The sequence below is a fragment of the Asparagus officinalis genome, chromosome 5 (assembly GCF_001876935.1).
Source record: "Asparagus officinalis chromosome 5, Aspof.V1, whole genome shotgun sequence".
In the NCBI taxonomy this organism is placed as follows: Eukaryota; Viridiplantae; Streptophyta; class Magnoliopsida; order Asparagales; family Asparagaceae; genus Asparagus; species Asparagus officinalis.
The window spans coordinates 57,171,860-57,192,999 of NC_033798.1; the positions used below are offsets into that span (position 1 = coordinate 57,171,860).

General features: G+C 39.6%; 1 protein-coding gene and 1 long non-coding RNA gene across 2 annotated transcripts; one reads left to right on the top strand and one right to left on the bottom strand.

The window, feature by feature from the left end:
• Positions 13,045–13,830, bottom strand: LOC109841861. Its single transcript, XM_020410792.1, has 2 exons — positions 13,779–13,830; positions 13,045–13,664 (listed from the first exon to the last, which is right to left on the bottom strand). The coding sequence occupies exons 1-2, from the start codon at positions 13,828–13,830 to the stop codon at positions 13,045–13,047; spliced, it is 672 nt and encodes a 223-aa protein (XP_020266381.1).
• LOC109840372 lies at positions 16,755–17,291 on the top strand. The gene is made up of 2 exons (XR_002246905.1): positions 16,755–16,942; positions 17,028–17,291. It is a non-coding gene; the product is annotated as an uncharacterized LOC109840372 (long non-coding RNA).

Here is a 21,140-nt window from a genome sequence, read left to right on the forward strand (position 1 = left end):
AGAGCTGAGTCTAGTAATCTGGCAAAAGCTGATTTTGGGAATTCAGCTAGGCCTGTTATAACTGAAATCCAATCTGAGTATGATACACAGGAATATTGTACTAGGGTGCATAATATATCTAGTAGTAAAGTCCAAGTGAATATGAGCCAAAGGAATCACTCAAACGGTGAAAATACAAAAATTACAAATCATGTGCATGATGTGCATGTTCGGGACCGCGTTTCTGAATCTGGTGTATCAACAAGGAACTCTCAAGTTGAGGAATTCAGAGGTACTTCTGGAATTGACTTGGTGCAAGTTGTGCATGTTCATGACCTTAGACCTGAGTTTTCAACAAGAAGTACAAAAAATCTACCAATGAACATATCCAGTACAAATCTACAAAATGCTGAAATAAAGGAATCTCATGCGCTTGGAAATCCTTTTGCTCAACTCAATTATCTGGATAATGACCCCTCAACAATGGATAGGGGTAGGAAAATAAATTTATGAATCTCTCCTTCTGGAATATTAGAGGACTGAATAAGTCCTCAAAACAGCACCTAGTTAAGCTTCATATTATGCAACATCAGATATTCTTTATGGCTCTTATGGAAACAAATGTGAAAATAAGCATCATTCCTATCATATCAAAAAAGATTGTTGGCAGTTGGAAATGGATTTCAAATGGAAACAATAGAGGTAGAGCTAGGATCTTGATTTTATGGGATTCAAATTTAATGGAAGTGAATGTTGAAGGCCAATCATCTCAACATATTACTTGCCAAGTTAAATCCTTGGATAGTAGATTAGATTGCTTGATATCATCTATATATGGTCACAATCTCCTGGAAGATAGGAAACCTCTTTGGCAAGACTTAAATCAAGTTCAACTATCAGCTGGGAACAAGCCATGGATTCTTTGTGGTGACTTCAATAATATACTTGATAGTGAAGAGAAATTAGGGGGTGCTATTGTCTCTGAAGCTGATACAGCTGATTTTAGAAATTTTATTAGGCACTATCATTTATCCCATATGAAAACTGAAGGATGCTACTTTACATGGAACAATAAACATGACTCCAAGTTCAAAATTTGGAGCAAGCTTGATAGAGCTTTAGTTAATGACTCTTAGATTAGTCTATACAACTCTAGTCATGTTGAATTCCTCCTTCCAAGTTGTTCTGATCATTCCCCAGCCTTGGTTTCAATCTACGAAAATTGTGCACAAGGGAAAAAATCATTCAAGTTTTTCAAAATATGGACCAAGCATGACAATTATATCCCTATAGTTTCAGCTATTTGGCAGAAATCAATTGCTGGATGCACTATGTTTTCAATTGTTAGCAAACTGAAAATTCTGAAAAAGGCTTTGAAGGATCTAAATAAAAGAAGCTTTCATAATATTAGTGAGAAAGTGATCAGAGCAAGGAAAAATCTAGAAATTGTACAAAGTAATCTGCAAGATGACCCTCTTAATCCTGAACTGATCATACAAGAAAAAAATTGTCTTTCTTCCTTAAATAGGTTGCAGGATTGTGAGCTATCATTTTACCATCAAAAATCCAGAATTCAATGGAATGTAAATGAGGATAGATGCACTAGCTTTTTCCACTCGGCTATCAAAAGAAAGAGGCATCAAAGTAGAGTAATGGTACTTTATAACAATGCTGGGGAAAGAATCACAGAAGGGAAGGATATCATCAAAGAACTGATCTCCTTTTACAGTAATCTCTTGGGCTCTTCTAGTATCACATCCAAACCAGATATCAATATCATTAAAAATGGCCCATGTTTAAATGATGCACAAGCTGATATCCTAACAGCTCCAGTGTCCAGAGATGAAATCAAAAATACAATTTTTTTCTATGTCAAACAACAAAGCACCTGGACCCGATGGATATAACATGTCTTTTTACAAGTCTACTTGGAATGTGATTGGGGATGAGATAATCTCGACAGTGGAAGATTTTTTCAAAAATGGTAAGCTTTTAGGAGCTGTAAATGCAACAGCTATAACATTGAATCCAAACGTGGTTTGTCCAAAAACTCCATCTGATTTCAAACTAATTGCTTGTTGCAATTGCATCTATAAGATAATTTCTAAGATCCTAGCTAACAGGATAAAGTCAATGTTGGGATATCTGGTAAGTGAGGCTCAATGTGCCTTTGTGAAAGGCAGACAAATCTCAAGAAACATTCTTCTTGCTCATGAATTAGTGAAGAACTATAACAGGAAACATATCTCTCCAAGAATCATGCTGAGTATTGACATTAAAAAGGCTTTTGACACCATTAATTGGAAAGATGATAAAGTGGATCATGGCATGCATATCTTCTCCTAAGTACTCAATCTCTTTAAAAGGTTCACTTCATGGCTACTTTAAGGGAGAAAGAGGATTAAGGCAAGGTGATCCTCTCTCACCTTACTTATTCATATTGGGAATGGAATGTCTATCTAGAAGATTGGCTAAGCTCAAGGAAGACAAATCATTCAAGTTTCATCCCAGGTGCAGGAAGCTTAAGATCACCCATCTAATTTTTACGGATGATCTTCTATCTTTTCAAAGGGTGACTTACATTCAGTTAGAGAGATCTTCAAATGTTTTAAAGAATTTAGTGCTGCATCAGGTCTGGAAGCTAACCCAGAGAAGTGTAAAGTCTTCTATGGTGGGGTTGATGAAAACTTTAAAGACATGATCAAGTCAGTATTGAATTTCTCTAAGGGTACCTTGCCTATTAGATATCTTGGTGTCCCCATGATATGTAAGCGATTATCATTCATGGGCTGCTCTCCTCTCCTCAACAAAGTATCTGGCCAGTTTCAAGCATGTATGAAAAATAGGGGATTATCTTATGCAGGTAGACTGCAAGTTATCAAGAGTGTTATGCTGGTTATACAAATCTATTGGAATTCAAATTACCTCCTGCTAGTAAGTGTACTAAAGAAAATTGATGAGATGAGTAGGAACTTCTTGTGGGGTAAATCTGAGCAGGTTAAAAAATTCTCTCTCATTTCCTGGGACAAAATCTGTTTGCGCAAGAAAAATAGTAGTCTTGGCATATACTCAGCCTCAACCTGGAACTTTGCCTTAATCCTAAGATTACTTTGGGATATACATGTTAATAAGGAAAGCTTATGGATAAAATGGATTCATAGCACATATTTGAAAAGAAGCGATATCTGGCCAACTTAAGCAAAAATTGGAGATTCCTTGATGTGGAAACAAATTTTGAAAGTCAGGAACAAAGCTTAGGAATTGTTTGGAGGTGCTGATAACTTGAAGCAGATAATTCAATATTGTTATAGGAATTCTAAAATTAATGTTTCTGCTCTATACAATGCTATTTCCCCTGCTTCTTCTCTTGTTCCTTGGCATAATACAGTATGGGAGGCCATCAATATTCTCAGGCACTCTTTTGTCTGTTGGTTGGCAGTTCATAATCGGCTGCTTACTCAAGATAGACTAATCAAAATGGGGATAATGAATACTAATTGTTGCTGGTTATGTTCTGGTTATGAGACCAGAGATCATCTCTTCTTCAAGTGTTCCTTTTCAAAAGATGTCTGGTTCATGGTTATGGACTAGCTGCAATACAAGTGGAAGGCTTGTGCTTGGGGGCAAATTTTGACTTGGTATAGCTTCAGGTTGAGAGGCAAGGGTTTCAAGCAAAGGCTAAAAAGAATGGCTTTTGCCTCTACAATATATTGCATTTGGTCGGAGAGGAATGTCAGAATATTCAAGCTGCAAATAAAGTCCACAATTCAAGTGTTCAAAGAGATCAAATTTAACATCATATCAAATATTCTCAATGGTTCTTTCCCGACTGAAAGCAGAGATTGGTTGTGCTCTCTGTAGTTCTCAACTAAAATTTTTGCGTCCTCTCTGTAAATCTCAGTTGATTTCTAAACTGGATGTATGAGTGTAATTCTCAATTGCTGAGTATTGTGAAGCGCCGAATTTTTTCAAATTTGGAAAATAAATAAAAGTTTTTTATTTACCAAAAAAATATCTACGTAGGGTTATGAAGCACGAAAACTGATATTACAAGTTAATAGAGAAACATTTAAAATGTATAAAAGTAGAGATCAAGTTATTTAAAAACTATGGAAAAAAATAAAATTTTATTTTATTTGAAATATATATATATATATATATATATATTCACCAAAAAGAAGAATGTGATCATCCTAAGTATGTAGTTTTAAACCATTCAAATGACTTTCTCAAAAAAATTATAATAAAATTATTAATAAATTTTTAGAACTGAGACAACATGAAAATAACACTATATCTAAAACCCGAAATCCAATATAATAAAGTTTTAACCAGACACTCATAAAACCCGTCAATATCACCCTGTAATACTTACTCATATAAATCCTCACCTATTTACAGCTTTGTCATCAAGTTATTTACAGCTCATGCCATCAAATATTTACAGCTAATGTCATCAAACTATTTACAGCTAATGCCATCAAACTATTTACTATGAATGCCATCAACTAATATCATTGTTGGGTCCTTTTATTTTGATGATATTTAACAAATAATTTACCACAAATGTTGTTTATCTAGTGTTTGTATTTTCGTATTTATTCTAGGCAAACAACGTGTTGGGGGATGGATGGAATTGAGCACTCACGATCATATCCAATGAAGGTTGGCGGAATTATGGAGTGAAGCAATACAATTCAAGTTTAAGATCCAAGTTCAAGCTTAATCCGCACAGTTTACCATGTGGAGCTATATTAAAGACCTTCTAGCATGGGTAAATTAGTTTAGGTTTATATTATGTGTGTTGGTACTTTAAGCCTCATGGTTTTCTAGTTTAAATATAAAACAAATACTTATTTATATACATACATACATGTTTCATAGTTACCATGTTTGGTCTTGATAAACAATATGTTTTGCCACATATACATGAAAATGAACAACACATATACATATATATATTTTTCACGATTATATGTGAAAATAGTGTATTCTAGTTTATAGACTTAACAATCATAATATGCATCTTCTATTAAGTCTATAAAATCAGTTTACGATGTTTCAAAACATGGTGTACTCTAAATGTCAAAACAAGTATGTTTACATTTTCATGTTTTGGACATATTTGCAAATTGATGATATTTTACAAATGGGAGATGCTTTTTTAAAATCAGTTTTTGTAACATGTATGTTATCATGTTTACAATCATTTTCCAAAGTTTCATAATTTTTGGAATTTGTTTGCTATTTTTAAAGATAGTTTGAAAATCAGATTTTCTGTTTTAATCAGGATGATACAGTGTTATCAGTCGACTGATGAATGTGTTCAGTCGACTAAAGAAATCACCTAGAATAACAAAAAGTTTTTGTTTTGTTTTGATCGACTCACCAGTCGACTGATGAGGTCATCAATTGACTGATAAGGTCCGTCAGTCGACTGATGAGCAGGAAAACGCCTCTAACGGTCAGCTCATCAATCGCCTGATGAAAGCCGTCACTCAACTGATGTTGTAACGGCTAGTTTTTTTCAGCATGTTCTAGTTTTGGGTTTTTGATCTTTTTGTTTTGTTTTTCTTGTGTTTTGGGGTCTCTATAAATACCCCTCATACCTCAGACCAAAAATCAACTAAGAGAATTGTTTAAACAAGTTTAAGGGTGTTTAAGTTTGTTTTAGTATGTGTTTAAGAGTTTGGTTTGTGAAGTAATTTTTACAAGAGCAAAGAGGAGATCATCCTTTGGTGTTTGAGCATTCACTCTTCTCCCTCTCTCTTGTTATCATATTGAGAAGTTTTTCTAAACTCTTTCCTAGCTATTTATTTGTTTGTTTTTTATTTCCTTAAAGCTAGATTTATTTGAGTTTAGTTTGTTTTATTAAATCTCATTGTTACACACACCCACTTGAGTTTCTAGTATTTTCATACATAGTATAATTGGGGTTGTGAGAGATTGTAACTTTGAGTTGTACTTAATTGATTTCTCGCCTTGTTTAGAGAACAATCATTTGTTGTAGAGAGCTTATTTGTGAGGATTTATTTTGTATGATACTAGTACACCAAGAGGAGTGTGTGGTGAGAGATGGGGTCGTCCCAAGAGGAGTGGAGTAGGTGGTAATACCTAGAGAGATGTTATAATTCCTAACACTTGAGGGAGACACGGGCTAGAGACCAACACTTGAGGTGGTAGTTAGTGTAGTTACATTATGAGATTATGAACGTTGATCGGTGAGCGTTGAAAACCAATATTGTGTGGTGTAAACATTTTCGGGTGATTGATGAAAACCCGGTGTGATAGTGGATTTCTTCCCGAGAGTGGGGAACAGAGATGTAGGACGGAATGTCCGAACTCCATGATCATATTGCTTGTTTGAGTTTGGCTTGGCACATTTATATTTATGTTCATCTTTATTGCCATTCTCTCATTATTTATTTCATCCACTATATTATTTACATCTTGTTTCACCCTTGTGTTAGTTTCATATCATTGCTCATATCTTGTTAAATATCATTCTTGCTAGGATATTTATTAATAAGTTTTAATTGGCATAAAATCGGATTAGATTAGCATAAACCCTATTCACCCCCCCCTTGGTACCAAGCACAAAAAGTTATGCTTGGTACCAAGCACAAAAAGTTGTGCTTGGTAGTGAGGTGGCATAATCCCCTCCACTCATTCAAATGGTTGCATATCCCCATGCAATTCTCAACACATGTGAATGTGGTCTCCTATTTGAATGAGTGTGTCACGCTCCGCTTCCCAAAATACCGGGGAATCGGAACGTGAACAAGCCCGCGACATATTAGTTTAAGAAGAAATATATACTATCATTTTTTTCTTTTCTTCTCAATCCAATACGTTAAGCGTCAAATATACAAATCTCAATCACAGGTCCCCGATCGCAATAGTAAGAATATAAAGACAACCCAGAATAAGAAATAAACATATCATTAACAGAGCATCCCAGACATAAAATATGGGTTCAACATACCCTTACTACAACCATAGTTCAACTAGAAAATAAGAAATACATAGTCCATAATAAAAGGAAATACTAACAAAATAACCAAATCTGTCACAAACTAAAGAAAATACTATAAGAGTGTTCTATCCGCTACTATAGAAAGAAAAGTACGTCTAGGCTTCAGTTTGTTCTTCCACTCCATCGGAAGGATACTCCGGCTCGGCATACACTGGCTCTGCTTCCACGTCAAGCTGGACCTGTCCGTCTCCTATGTCTGACGCACACCAGAGAAAACAGGTGTACGTCAGCATGTATGGCACACGGCAAGATCTCACATGTACAGATAAAACGGTCTAACAACCCATACTATGACAATAATAATGATGGAACATGATTCTGTAAATCTAGTAGTTTAAGTGAACATTTGCTACTATCAAAATGAACAGAAGTACTCAAGCCAACTAGTAATCTAATTCCTATGACTAATCCATCCTATAATAAGTCACTGGTCAATTCTCACACAAAGTCATCACTCATATCACCGGATATCTGACTGTTTACAACGTGTACCCAATACGCCGCTACACTGGATCGGTCAGAGGCTACACGCAATCCAATTTTAACCTGGTTCAAACTCAAGTTAAACTCGGGTGAATATCCAATTCACGGACCAAAGTGACTACACTGGCTTCACTTTGACCTAACAAACTAACCCCAAGCTACACTGGATCATGGGGCGAGCCTGGGAGATACATCAAGAATCATATCCAATCACATAAACAAAGACTTCCCCATCTCAACTCTCTTGTATTCTCTAATCAAACAATCATAATTGCTATTAAATTCGGGTTCACCACCTAGACTCAGTCAACACTCACACGTGTCACTAGGTCTGTTCGTGACGCACAAGATCACTAAGTCATGAACTACTAAGGTTCTTAACACATCAACAGATCATGAATATAGTAAGGCATGTTAAACATGATTACACAGATTTATGAAGCAAAAAAGAGAACTGTAATGAACATGAAATGCATAAACAAAATACAGCATGGATATAATACATGAGTGGACTTTATTATTATCTTACCGCTTGATGTCCGAATTTCTCATACAAATTATCCGTACTTACATATTCTCTAATATAATAACACGGTAAAAAGAAATCTAGAAACCGATATCTTTTTGTACATGAAATGTCGCGCTCTACGACGAACAGCCATACTATCATAAATAATAATATTCTTTTTCCAAAAATTATTCTCTAAAACTATTTCTCATTATAACTAATTTAAAATTAAAAAAGATTTATTCAATACAACATAAAATTCCTTTCTGCATGAAAAGTAATATTCTTCTATTTTATAAATTTCTTTAATTAATTTCTTTTCGATAAATTTCCATAAATTCTAATTTAGAACATAACTGGTCATTTCACGTTCAGGATTCTTAAAAATGCAATTAACAACATTATTAGTCTAATTTTCACGGTGCGCTCGCAATCATCATTCCACGTACATATTCAAAAATATGTATTAACCACAATAATAATTTAAACATATTAAATCATCATACTAACAATAATATTACCACAAAATAATTTATCTATATCTAATCATCATAATAACACGATATTAATTATTAATTAAAAGCAAGATGGATGCGAGATCTCGCCTCGGGTTTTTGTCGAACGTATCGACGTCGCCGTGCGAGGCTACAGTGGTTTGACGGATCTGAAAGCTGAGGCGGAGTTGGTCACTACTGTGATTTGGCGAAGCACGTGGCGTAGTGCGCTGCTGAAAGTTCATCGAGGCGTCGAGGTGTGGCAACGAGGAGGCGGTGGAATGCTGCTAACGATGACGGCTCGGTGGCAGGATGTCCGCGGCGGAAAGGTCGGTGGCTTAGACGGAGAGTAGGAGGCTGGGGTAGCCGGAGAACAAGGAGGAGGTGAGGGGCTGGCTGAGGTTGGGAGGAGCGGTAGCGTAGGAGAAGGCTGCGCCGTGGTCGGCGCGGTTGAGATGAAGGCGTGAGAGGTGGCTGAGTGTTGGGCTGGGGCTGGTCGGTGGGCGTGGAGCTCGTGAGAGGCGACGGGTCAGGCGGAGCAGCGACGAACTGGGCGGTGCAGGCCAACGAAGGAGCGGGGTTACGGACGTCGGGGATGACGTGGTCGGGGCTGAACGGCGCGGATGAGGAGCGCAAGAAGTGAACTCAGGTGGCGTGGGTTGCTGGAGGGTGTTGGCGGCGACGTTGGGGTCGGAGTTCGGTGGAATAATGCGGTTAGGGATCGTCGGCGGCGACAGGCAGCTTGGTAGCAGTCGAGGCTGCGGGTCGATGCCAGGGATGGTGGAGCTTGAGGGCAGTGTGTCCCATTGATGCTTGAGGGCGGAGAGGGCGGGCCGGCTTGGAAGGCGGAGGTCAGGGGGTTGTGGCGGTGAATTGGACGGAGAAAGAGAGAGTCTTGGGGAATGGGAGAGCAGAGTGAGAGAAAATATAATAAAGAAGAGAGAGAGTGAGTGATGGTGAGTGATTGAGTGAGAGAGAGTGGGACATCAGCTTTTAATGCGAGGATAATAGAGAGAGAGTGTCAGAGAGAGAGATTGAGTGTGAGATTAGAGAGAGAGTAAGAACGGCGGAAGATTTTATTGAGAGAGAGAGTATGTGATAGGGTGGTTGGGAGGATGTGGGTTGAGAGTTGGGGTAAACACGAGGTGGGGATTTGTGTGAATTGGGGAGAGTTTTAGGGGGAGAGAGATACAGAGTGAAATACCGGTGAGAGGAAAAACACAGGGAAAAATACCCCCTTAAATAATTTAAAAATATCATAAAATTTATTCAAAATAAATATTAAAATTTATGGTCAAAATAATAATAATAATAACAATAATGAATAATTAACTATTTATTTAAAAATTTTACCAAAACAATTAAATTTATAATTAGCAATACTATTAAAGTAACATAATACCGTATTTTTAAATCATAGAAAATTCTAGAGAAATTAGGAAAAATACAAATACTCTTTTAGAAAAATAATATTTAATATTTAAATAACAGAAAATTATTTAAACCCGTATTAGAAATTTACGGTCATTACATCCTACCCACCTTAAAACAAATTCCGTCCTCGGAATTAAAATAAGGACGAAATATAAAGACAGATTCATCTCAACTCATATAAAGTTCAAAATATATTGCATATCCATAAATAGAAAAAGTCATACAAGACGTTTCAGAATAAGATACAAGACAAGACAACTAGGATTCAGGAAATAAATGAGGGTATCGCTGTCGCATCTCAGACTCAGTTTCCCAATTCGACTCTCCAGGAGAATCTGGGTGTCACATCACACGAACAAGCGAAACGGTCTTATTCCAAAGGGTCTTCTCCCTTCGGTCTAAAATCGCCACAGGCTGCTTTTCGTATGTCAAATCAGATCGCACCTTAATCTCCGAGAAATCTACGACATGACTCGGATCTCCAACGTATTTTCGCAACTGAGAAATGTGGAATATGTTATGCACTCCAGCCAGGACGGGTGGTAATGCAAGTCGGTATGCCACTTCTCCAACTCTCTCTAATACGTTGAAAGGTCCCACATATCGTGGACTCAACTTTCCACGCCTTCCAAAGCGAATGGTGCCTCGGTTGGGGGAAATCTTTAGGAATACATGATCTCCTGGCTGAAACTCTAAATTCCGGTGCTTCGCATCTGCCCAATGCTTGAATCTGTCCTATGCTATGCGAAGTCGCTCCTGAATGATCCTGACTGCATCAATTGGTCTCTCAATCAACTCTGGCCCAAAAATCTCCCGTTCACCAACATCGTCCCAACTCAAAGGAGAGCGGCACTTCCTGCCATAAAATGCTGCAAAAGGGGCCATTCCAATACTAGCCTGGAAGCTATTGTTGTATGCAAACTCCACCAAATGCATGTGATCTTCCCACGACTCGTGAAAGTCAAGCATACAAGCTCTAAGCATATCCTCCAAAATTTGAATGGTCCTCTCCGACTGCCCATCGGTCTGGGGATGATAAGCTGTGCTGAAATTGAGACTGGTCCTAAGACTCCCCTACAAACTCTTCCTGAACTCTGAGGTAAATTGGGTATCGTGATCCGAAACGATGCACACTGGAACTCTGTGCAATCGCACGATCTCCTGCAATACTAGAGGTTTACTAACACTCTTGGAAAGGAATTCATCGAACATATAGAGATAGATATTTTACCTCCATGTATCTCTGAGCAAGATGCTCTGTCGACTGTCCCACTCGGAAAGGAATGAAGTGAGCCGATTTGGTTAATCAATCTACGATCACCCAAACAGTATCATTCTGTCTAGTGCTCCGAGGTAAGCCAGTAACGAAGTCCATGGTGATATGCTACCACTTCCATTCCGGAATAGGCAATGGCTGCAAAAGACCTGCGATGCGCTAATGCTCTGCCTTCACCTGCTGACATACAAGGCACTGAGCCACACTACGAGCCACATCCCTCTTCATACCACGCCACCAAAAGTTCAGCTTTAGATCCTTATACATCTTCGTACCTCCAGGACGAATAGAATATGGTGAGCTGTGAGCTTCTCGTAATACCTCCTCTCGAACATCTCCTCCTGGTACACATATACGACTCCCAAATCGTAAGGATCCGTCCTCATGAACAACAAATTCCGGTCGAAGACCAGCCACTGCTAGCTCCCTACACTTCTAAAGAAATGGGTCACCTGCTTGTGCTGCCTTGATTCGCTCGATCAGTGTCGATTGAATCTGAAGATTCATCAAGGAAGCGGTGACTCCTGGAAGAAGAAGAACTTCTATACTCATATCCCTCACTTCTTGCTGAAGTTTCCACTGAGCCGTGAGGGTCATGATTGCCAGCAAACGACTCAAAGCATCTGGTACCACATTGACCTTGCTAGGGTGATACTAAAGATCAATGTCGTAATCCGCCATCAGCTCTAACCATCGGCTTTGCCTCATGTTGAGATCCTTCTGAGTAAATATGTACTTTAAGCTCTTATGGTCAGTGAACACCTTCACTTGCTCCCCTAACAGATAATGCCTCCAAAGCTTAAGGGAAAAAATCACAGCTGCCAACTCCAAGTTGTGGGTAGGATAATTCTGCTCATGCTTCTTCAACTGACGAGAAGCATATGCCAACACATGACCATCCTGCTAAAGAACGCATCCCAATCCTCTACCTGATGCGTCGAAAAGCACCTCAAAGTTCCCACTCTTATCTGGTATCGTCAAGACCAGGGCCAAAATCAGTCGAGACTTTAACTCCTCAAACGCCTGCTCACAAGCGTCGGACCAGACAAAATTAATATCCTTCCTCGTAAGTCGTGTCATCGGCTCCGCAATCTTCAAAAAATCTCTAATGAAGCGACGATAGTAAACAGCTAATCCCAGGAAGCTCTTAATGTCTGACACCGACTTAGGGGTAGGCCAATCCTTCACTGTAGATACCTTCTCCGGATCCACTGATATGCCGTCTCCTGACACCACGTGTCCCAGAAACGCTATACGATCTAGCCAGAACTGGCACTTACTATACTTGGCAAATAGCCGATGCTCTCTCAAGGTCTTCAACACGTACCGCAAATGCTCTGCATGTTCAGTCTCACTCTTAGAGTACACCAAGATATCATCAATAAAGACCTCCACAAACTTGTCTAGCACATCATAGAATATCACTCTTAGAGTACACCAAGATATCATCAATAAAGACCTCCACAAACTTGTCTAGCACATCATAGAATATCAGATTCATCCGGTTCATGAATGTCGCTGGTGCATTAGTCACACCTAACAGCATTACTAAGAATTCATAATGTCCATATCTCGTCCGAAACGCAGTCTTGGGGACATCAGAATCCTTAACCTTCACCTGGTGATATCCGCTCCGCAAATCCAGCTTAGAAAATACTCTCGATCCTCCCAATTGGTCGAAGATATCATCGATACGGGGAAGTGGATACTTATTCTTCACTGTTACCGCATTCAACTCCCGGTTGTCGATGCACATCCGCTTGGATCCATCCTTCTTCCCTACAGGCAACACAGGTGCTCCCCAGGCCGATACACTAGGTCGTATCAAGCCTCTCTACAAAAGATCATCCAACTGAGTCTGTAGCTCGGCCAACTCAGCTAGAGGCATACGATAAGGAGTCTTGGAGATCGGAGCAGTTCTAGGCTTCAATTCTATGGAAAACTCAATTGCTCGATCTGGTGGCAACCCGTAAATGTCGTCGAGAAATACATATTCAAATTCCCGAACTACAATTGGCTTCTTGGGTTCCACCTGCATGGCAGCAAACGTCGCCTTCTTCGGTCTAGCTTTGTACTCTATCGGTCCAGCCGATGTACTGCCACTGAGGAATTCAAACCTCGGGTGATCCGGTATCTCGAATACTACGCTCCGACGACGACAATCAATGGTGGCAAAGAACAACCCTAACCAATCCATCCCAAAAACTACATCAAAGCTTGGCAAATCTATCACCAGAAAATCTACGAAGAGTTCCCTCCCACAGATGACCACAGGGCATGCTTCATAACCACTAGATGCTACTAAGACACCACTGCCCATGTTGATATTCCAGCCCGTAGTCAGAGGAGCTATAGGAAGAGAGTGGGCACTCGTAAATCGATGAGACAAGAAACAATGGGAAGCTCCAGAGTCAAAGAGCGATAAAGCAGGAACAGAGGAAACAAGAACCTTGTCTATTATAGGGGGATGAATGCAACTAACTTAGTATTCATAAACAATCCTATCATGATATCATTATGTAATAAGAAAATTCATATGCAATTAAGACTAAGATGAACAGTTTTTACCAGTGATAACTTCATTGTTCGCCTCATCTTCTACGACTAACATCATGAACATCTGTCACTGAGGTTGTTGCCTATGTGTTTCCTGATAAAGCTACTGCTGTGGAGGGAGAGGCCCAGCTCGAGGATAGGATCTGTGCTGAGGCTGTGCAAATGGTGCAGGTCGAGGTGGAGCTGGAAGAGCTGCTCGAACTGGAGTTGGGGGCAAACGTGCCGCTGCAGACAGTTCCAACTAACATGATCGGGGGATCCACAAGCGTAGCACTGAGGAAGACACCTACGACACTCCTGCTGGGTGTGCCCAGTGTAGCCGCAATGAGTACACTTCACCGATGGTTGGCCGCGAGTCTACACTCCAGGACGCTGATAAGGGTGACTCTGAGGGAATGGCTGACGCTAAGAGTGCTGCTGTCTCTGCGGGCCCTGCTACTGCTACCTCGGAGGGGGACGTTCGGCATTTCGGACCGGAGCTGCTGGTGTCCTGCTTTGAATCACGTGTGAGTCTTCAGGCTCCTTATGCACGCTCTTAATCTCCCGTGCTGCATCCAGCACCGCATCATGGGTCGCCAAAGCTCTACCTGCTAGAGCCATCCTAATGTACTTGTCCAGACCCTTTTAAAACTGATGCCGCCTAATCGTAGGGTCTGTAACCAAGTGGGGAGCATATCGGCTCAAAGAAGAAAACTAGGCCTCGTACTCGTCGACTGATCGACCCCCTTGCTTGAGCTCGACAAATCTACACAGGAGCTCATCTCGGGCCGACTGAGGAAAATACTTCCTATTGAAGCGATCCGTGAACGTCTCCCACAGAATTGGCCTCTCTAGGTGTGTCTTCTCAGCAGCCCACCAGATTCTAGATGTATCCGTAAGCTGAACATCCATGAGATCTACCCACTCTGCAGGGGGAATACGAGTCACTGTAAGGATAGTCTCTGTGACCTTGAGGAACTCCTCTGCTGCTAAAGGTCTCTCGGCAGTCCCTCGGCACCAGTAAAGAAAGAAGGCCGCATATATCGAAACTCTCTAACACCAGGCTCCGAGTGAGGTGGATCCTGGTGCTGAGGCTCCTGCTGCAAATATGAGAGGTGGCTGAGCGTTGGGCTGGGGCTGGTCGGCGGGGGTGGAGCTCGTGAGAGGCGGCGGCTCAGGTGGAGCAGTGCTGCCGAACTGGGTGGTGCAGGCAGCGGAGGAGCGACGGTTGCGGGCGATCGGGGATGACGTGGTCGGGGCTGAATGGCGGGATGAGGAGCGGAGAAGCGAACTCAGGCGGCGTGGTTGCTGGAGGGTGTTGGCGGCGACGTTGGGGTCGGAGTTCGGTGGAACAGCACGGCTGGGGATCGTCGGCGGCGACCAAGGCTTTGGAGAGGTCGGAGGCTGCGGGTCGAGCTCAGGGGATGGTGGAGCTTGGAGGAGGCAGCGATGTCAGCTTGAGCTCGAGGGCGGAGAGGAGCGATGGCTTGGAGCGGAGGTCAGGCGGGTTGTGGCGGTGAAGTTGGACGGAGAAGAGAGAGAGGGAGAGGAGCTGAGAGGTTGGGTTCGGAGTGAGGAGTTTGGAGGGAGAGATGGAGAGAGAACTGAGAGAGATTAAGAGGAGAGAGAGAGAGAGAGAGAAGAGAGAGAGAGAGAGAGAGAGAGAGGAGAGAGAGAGAGACGTGAGCTTGGTGGGTGAGGATTTTAGAGATGAAGGGGTTAGGTGGGTTGGTTAGTGAAGATATGAGGATATCAAGGGGTTGGTTAAACATTATATCACCAAACAACTTTTAGGATCCGTGAGAGGATTACGGAAAGATGGAGTTGGGCTTTCTTGATTTCAAAACACTCATGGGCCTTACATAGATTTGTTTATTATTATTATTTTAATTCAAAAATTGATGGGCCTCCGATATAATTGATTAGTATAAAAAAATTTTATTATTACAGAGGGTGAGGGGTTTGAATGTGAATTTTTTTTGTAAAAAACTCCATTTGAAGAGGATGGTTACTCTTAATTGAGAAGACTTTTTAAAATTATATTTTAATAGGTTATGATTTTCTTAAGTGATTTAATAGTATATGCTTAGTAAATCTAAAGTAAAATATGATAAAAAGAGAGCATACATAAATCCTAAATTAAATTAACTAGTGGATTCAATTCTAGATTCCTATCTTCTCTACTTAATTTCCTCAATCTTATACTTATTTTGATTTTTTCTCTTTTTGATTATTTTCTCTCTTCTTGATTTTGTTCTTGTCTATGTTCTTTATTTCTCCTCCTTTTTTATTATTAGTTTCTTTTTATTTATTCACTCTCTCTCCCCTCGTGTTCTAGTTTTCTTTTTATTTGCATATAATCACACACTCTTATATCTCTACCCTTTCACTCCCCTTTGTCCATACACATTTTTAGGATCCAATTTAGAATTTTTTCCCTGTGGGATTGATATTGTATCTATACTATAACTTAATTGTGCACTTATAATATTAACACTATGTTCACAACATATATCACTGAACATGCCTGAAGAATCGTATTTTGATTGTGAAGCTTCAGGAGTTGTCACATACCCAAGCCTTCTCTTTGACTTGTCATAGTAGTCTTTGATTCTTCCTTTTGGATAAAAAGTTTCACACAGGATGCAAGGCCTTTATTAAAATTGAGCCCTTGATAGGCATCAAGGTCATAACTCCAGTGCTGCATTATCCCTTGAGCTTTGGTGCTATAGTGGTGGAACTGCTGGACTTCCACATCGGACTTTTGGTCGGAGGTCTGATCAAATGTCGGATCGGCCTTCCCAAAGTATAAACTTCGTGCAATGCACTACAATGTACTAGTGCTCTAAAAAAGTACAATCTTGGTATAGGTAAATATATTTCTTTTACACTAGTAGTAATCAAGCTTTTGCAACATCAAAGTCCAGTTAACTATCTAACTTATGTCTATCTAAGTTATGTGTATTGAGCATTTAGGCATTAATCATTGCTTCTCGTTGTCAGAAAAACGATGGATGGAAAATTCGAGCATGGTTATTCTGTGTGTGTCAAGGTCAGGACCCGGATCCTTCACGGGGGTGCTCTATCATGCTCACCCTCTCAATGCAACTCACAACTTTTCTTTGCTGAGGAGCATGCAAAGCCAGAGTTTAGTATACTCACAAGGAAAGGGAGTATAGCAAGATGAGGAAAGAAGGGTAAACATTTTGGAACAATATGAAATGCATCAATGTAGTGTTTTGCTTAAACTGCTTTTGCTTAATTTGTTATTCTTTTATGCAGGTATATGATGACTATGGGAAGAGAGACAAGGAGAGGTATAGGAGAGAGTTGCAAGAGTAAGAGGAAAGAATGGGGTTTGTGCAACCTAGGGAGAGTTTTGCTGGTTCTTAAGTGACAAAGAAGACTGTCGAGTTTAAAGAGGAAGATAGGTAGAGGATTCAACACTGAAGGATGGATTTTAATGAAGTTTTCTTGTGTTAATTAGACCTTCAAAGTTTTGTACTATCGAATTCTAAGTAATCCGAAGCTGGAGCAATCAGTTTCCAGGTTCAGGCCTAAAGAGTATCAATGAATTGCTTTAGTCTTTAGAGACCAGCATCAGTTAATTATTGCCAACACGGGAAAGAAAGGAATAAATCTTGATTCATGCAATAGCAGTTGTAGTTCTTCTAGCATGTTGAGTTATCAAAGATATGTAATTACTTCAAAAAGTGTTCGTTGTAACCTGCCAATAGTAAAACTTTTGGTTCGTGTATATCTTTTCAATAAAATTGATAGGCTGGATAAGGATGTCTTTGTGGAAACTTGTTGGCTATTGACATCTTTCACTGCATTTCCATCAAGATTGTGCCAGCAATTGATCAAATTCAGCTTAGCTTTCAGAGTATAATGTCTATAACTATTATACGAGTTTGAGAGTTTCTCAAAAGACCAAATTTTTGAGTATTTCCCAGATAGATTTCGTTCGAAAGAGAAGTATCAATTCGATAACAAGTATGACACGCAATGAGTGTGTAATGAGAATGTTGAGTTGGGATTGAATAGAAATAAACTGAGATAAGAAGAAAAAGTTTGGAAGCATATAAGAGGTAGATCATAGAGAACTAGAAATAGATTAGAGAATCAGGATGAGACAAATTATAAGGGCACGACAGCTGTAAATTTAGTACATGAATCTAGGTAGTATTTAATAGAAAAACGGCATTGATATAGTTGGCTAGGGTTCTGAATTTTTACCAATAATGTAGGATGATTGCCATGTTACTTATTTTGTCTCTTGTTAAGAATGTTAAGAATAAAACTTTAGGGAAGAGAAAAGACTTATTTTATTCAGTGTATTGAACTGCTTAAATATAAGAGTAAAATGAGAGGTTCTAGAATCCTAATCAATGTGGGACTAAAACAAAGGAAAACAGATATCCTAATACTACTATATCTAACACGGCCTGTCAAACTCATGGTTAATAGAGAACTATGAGTTTGGATAAGATGAATAAAATTTTGCATAGATGGTTGTTGGCATGACCTAGCGAGAAGCAGTTGAATTAGAGCACATCGGTAACTGGAATTGTAGGCGGCGAGATCATATTATTGCAGTGGTGATAGGCAGTCATGCACTGTGGTTGTGAGTGGGCTGACCTACAGTCGTGGGAGAAGGTGCAGTGACTGGATCTTGCAAGTGGTGAGGTATGATGTTGCAATAGTGATCAGCGGTCATGCAGGGTGGTTGCAAGAGGGCGGACCTGTGGTCGCGAGATGAGGCACGGTGACCAGATCTTGCGAGCATCAGTGCGTGGAAAGTGTTTGACTGGAGAGAGCTTGGCCAGAGGCTGGCCAAAGAGAGAGAAATCTCGCTAAGGCAATTCGTTGAACACCTTGTGTGCATGCGAAGAATAGTTTGTATAATTACATCAATCGGAGTGATGGTAGTGTTGGCAGTTAGAGGTTTGCAGTGAAGGAACTGCTAGGGTTTTGCAAGGCGAGAGTTTGCAACGGTAGGGTTTGGACGAGAGTTGAAGCCGCAAGGACAACGATGACCAGCGACTCCAACCTGATCAGATCTGATCGACGATGACAAGGGCTATCCTTAGCAGCAGTGGCAGCCAAGAAGAGGTTGTTGTCGAAGTTGGTATCGAAGTAGCAAGGTTCAAGATGAACATTAACTCAAATAGGACAGTAGTCTGCGGGTGAACAGTACCTCGGATGAATAGTATCATTCGGCAAAGGTAGGGCTAGGATTTTGCAGTGAGCAGAGAACGGTGAGAGGTTATAAGTGATGCGGCGGTGCATCAAAGTTGAATCGGGTGTCAAGGCTGCCGAGGGGAAGCGTGGAGTTTTTGGCAAAACCCCCTCGGCGGCTCTATGTAGAGGAAGAAGAAAGAGGTCTCTTTGGAATCAAGGGGATGCCTCTGATACCATATTAAGAGCAGAGCTTTAGCGAAGAGAATAGACTTATCTTATTCATTATATTAAACTGTTTAAATACAAGAGTAAGAGGAGAGGTTCTAGAATCCTAATTAATGTGGGACTAAAACAAAGAAAAAAAGATATTGTAATACTACTATATCCAACAAAGAATGCATCATTTTACAATAGCAATATTGATGTACTAACTTTAGTGATATCCATCTTGTTGTGATTGAGTCTGTCTAGAGATATATGAAGTGTGCATATAGAATCTTAATTTTTCTATCTTATTGTGGTTAGATTACACATGAATTAGTAATATTCTATAAAATGTCTTGTTCAAAAATTTTAAATCTATTTCATAGTTATTTCCACTTTCAAGTGGATTTGCACACAAATGCAGAGCGCAAGGAACGATACAAAGTGGTAAGACCATTAGAATATGAAAATTATTAATCACCACAACTTCAGAGTTTTCGTTAGGATCTTTAACAACAATCACCCAGTTTTACTTCTATCATTTCACATGAAAATTTTCTCTATGAATGACTACTTATTTTATTTAGGAGAAGAATATGCCTATGCATCTCATTTTTCAGTTTACATTTTGTCATTTTGTTCCAATAGAAGGTAAGAAAGAAGAAATCTGTTATCTTTATAAATAAAATTATATAGAATAATTATTAGCATAAGATTTAGAAAATGATTTTTTTTGTTTGAATCGAAAATTTGAGGAAAAAATATTGGATAATTTTTAATGAAAGCATAGATGAGATATTTATAAATAAGAAAGTTTCAAAGAATTTCATTTATTCAGTGAAATTTGAGAAAGAAGAGATATTGAGTAGTTTAATGGAAAGGGATAAATTTATTTTGTCCAAATTTCTATGGTCTTAGTTTTGGAGGGTAATATTTCTTTGATGTCCTCATTGTTTCTATCACCTTGATTTTTATGTTCTTTTGCTAAACTAGATTCATAATTGAGCATTATAGCTGCATTAGTAAATGAAGAGAATAGTGGGAGAGCTCGCCTGATGAGATCTCGGAGCTCGCCTGATGGCTGTCGAAGGTGGGAGCCAGCTGGATCAAGCTGGATCGCAGATCGCCCTAGGGTTTCTCTATAAAAGGGAAACCTCATTCACGAGAGTGGTGTGGAGCTCTCACTCTCTCTCGCAATTTTAACAGAGAGGATTTTTCTCTCTGTGGCGGCGGCTCTTCTTAGGGATTTTGAGGAGCAATTTTCAGTCAAGAAAATTGAGATTGATTTTTGCTTTAGTTGAATAAATCACAAGCAATACTGTAGAGAGATCTCAAGTTTGAGATCTTCTCTTAGCAAGTTTTGTAATTTCTTGTGGTTAAATAAGAAATTAATTGTGCGGCTCCCATTGACGTAGGCAAGCTTGTCGAACCACGTAAATTCGTTGTCTTGTCTTATTTACTTATTATTTTATCTGTGTATTCACTATTGTTTGTATTGGTTGGTTTGAGTTTGGCGTAAACTTAAGCTAGGGTTGTTTTCTCTCAGGATTGATTTAGCTTCCGCGGCAGTATAGGTGTTCCCTCGCTCCCATCAATTGGTATTAGAGCCCCTTATTCAGATTGGTGGTGGTAAAAATTCTGATCTGAGCTGGTGTTTGATTATTGTGTGGTGCACACAAGGTATTTATTGAAATTTTCTGAGAGAAGCGGATTTATTAATACAAGCGAAGAATGACATCTACAAGTAAAATAGTTAAAGTTAAAAAGTATGAGATCAAAAAGTTCAATGGGAAGAATGATTTTTCCTATTGGAGGATGCAGATGAAAAATTCTCTGATTTTACAGAAATTGTACAAGGCTTTGGCAGGAAGAGAAAAGAAGCACAAAGATATGTCAGATGAGGATTAGGAAGAGTTAGATCTCGAAGCACGAGCATCGATTATCCTATGCTTTGAGAGGGACATTACTTTCTTAGTGGATGGAGAGGAAACGGCTGCGGGCGTGTGG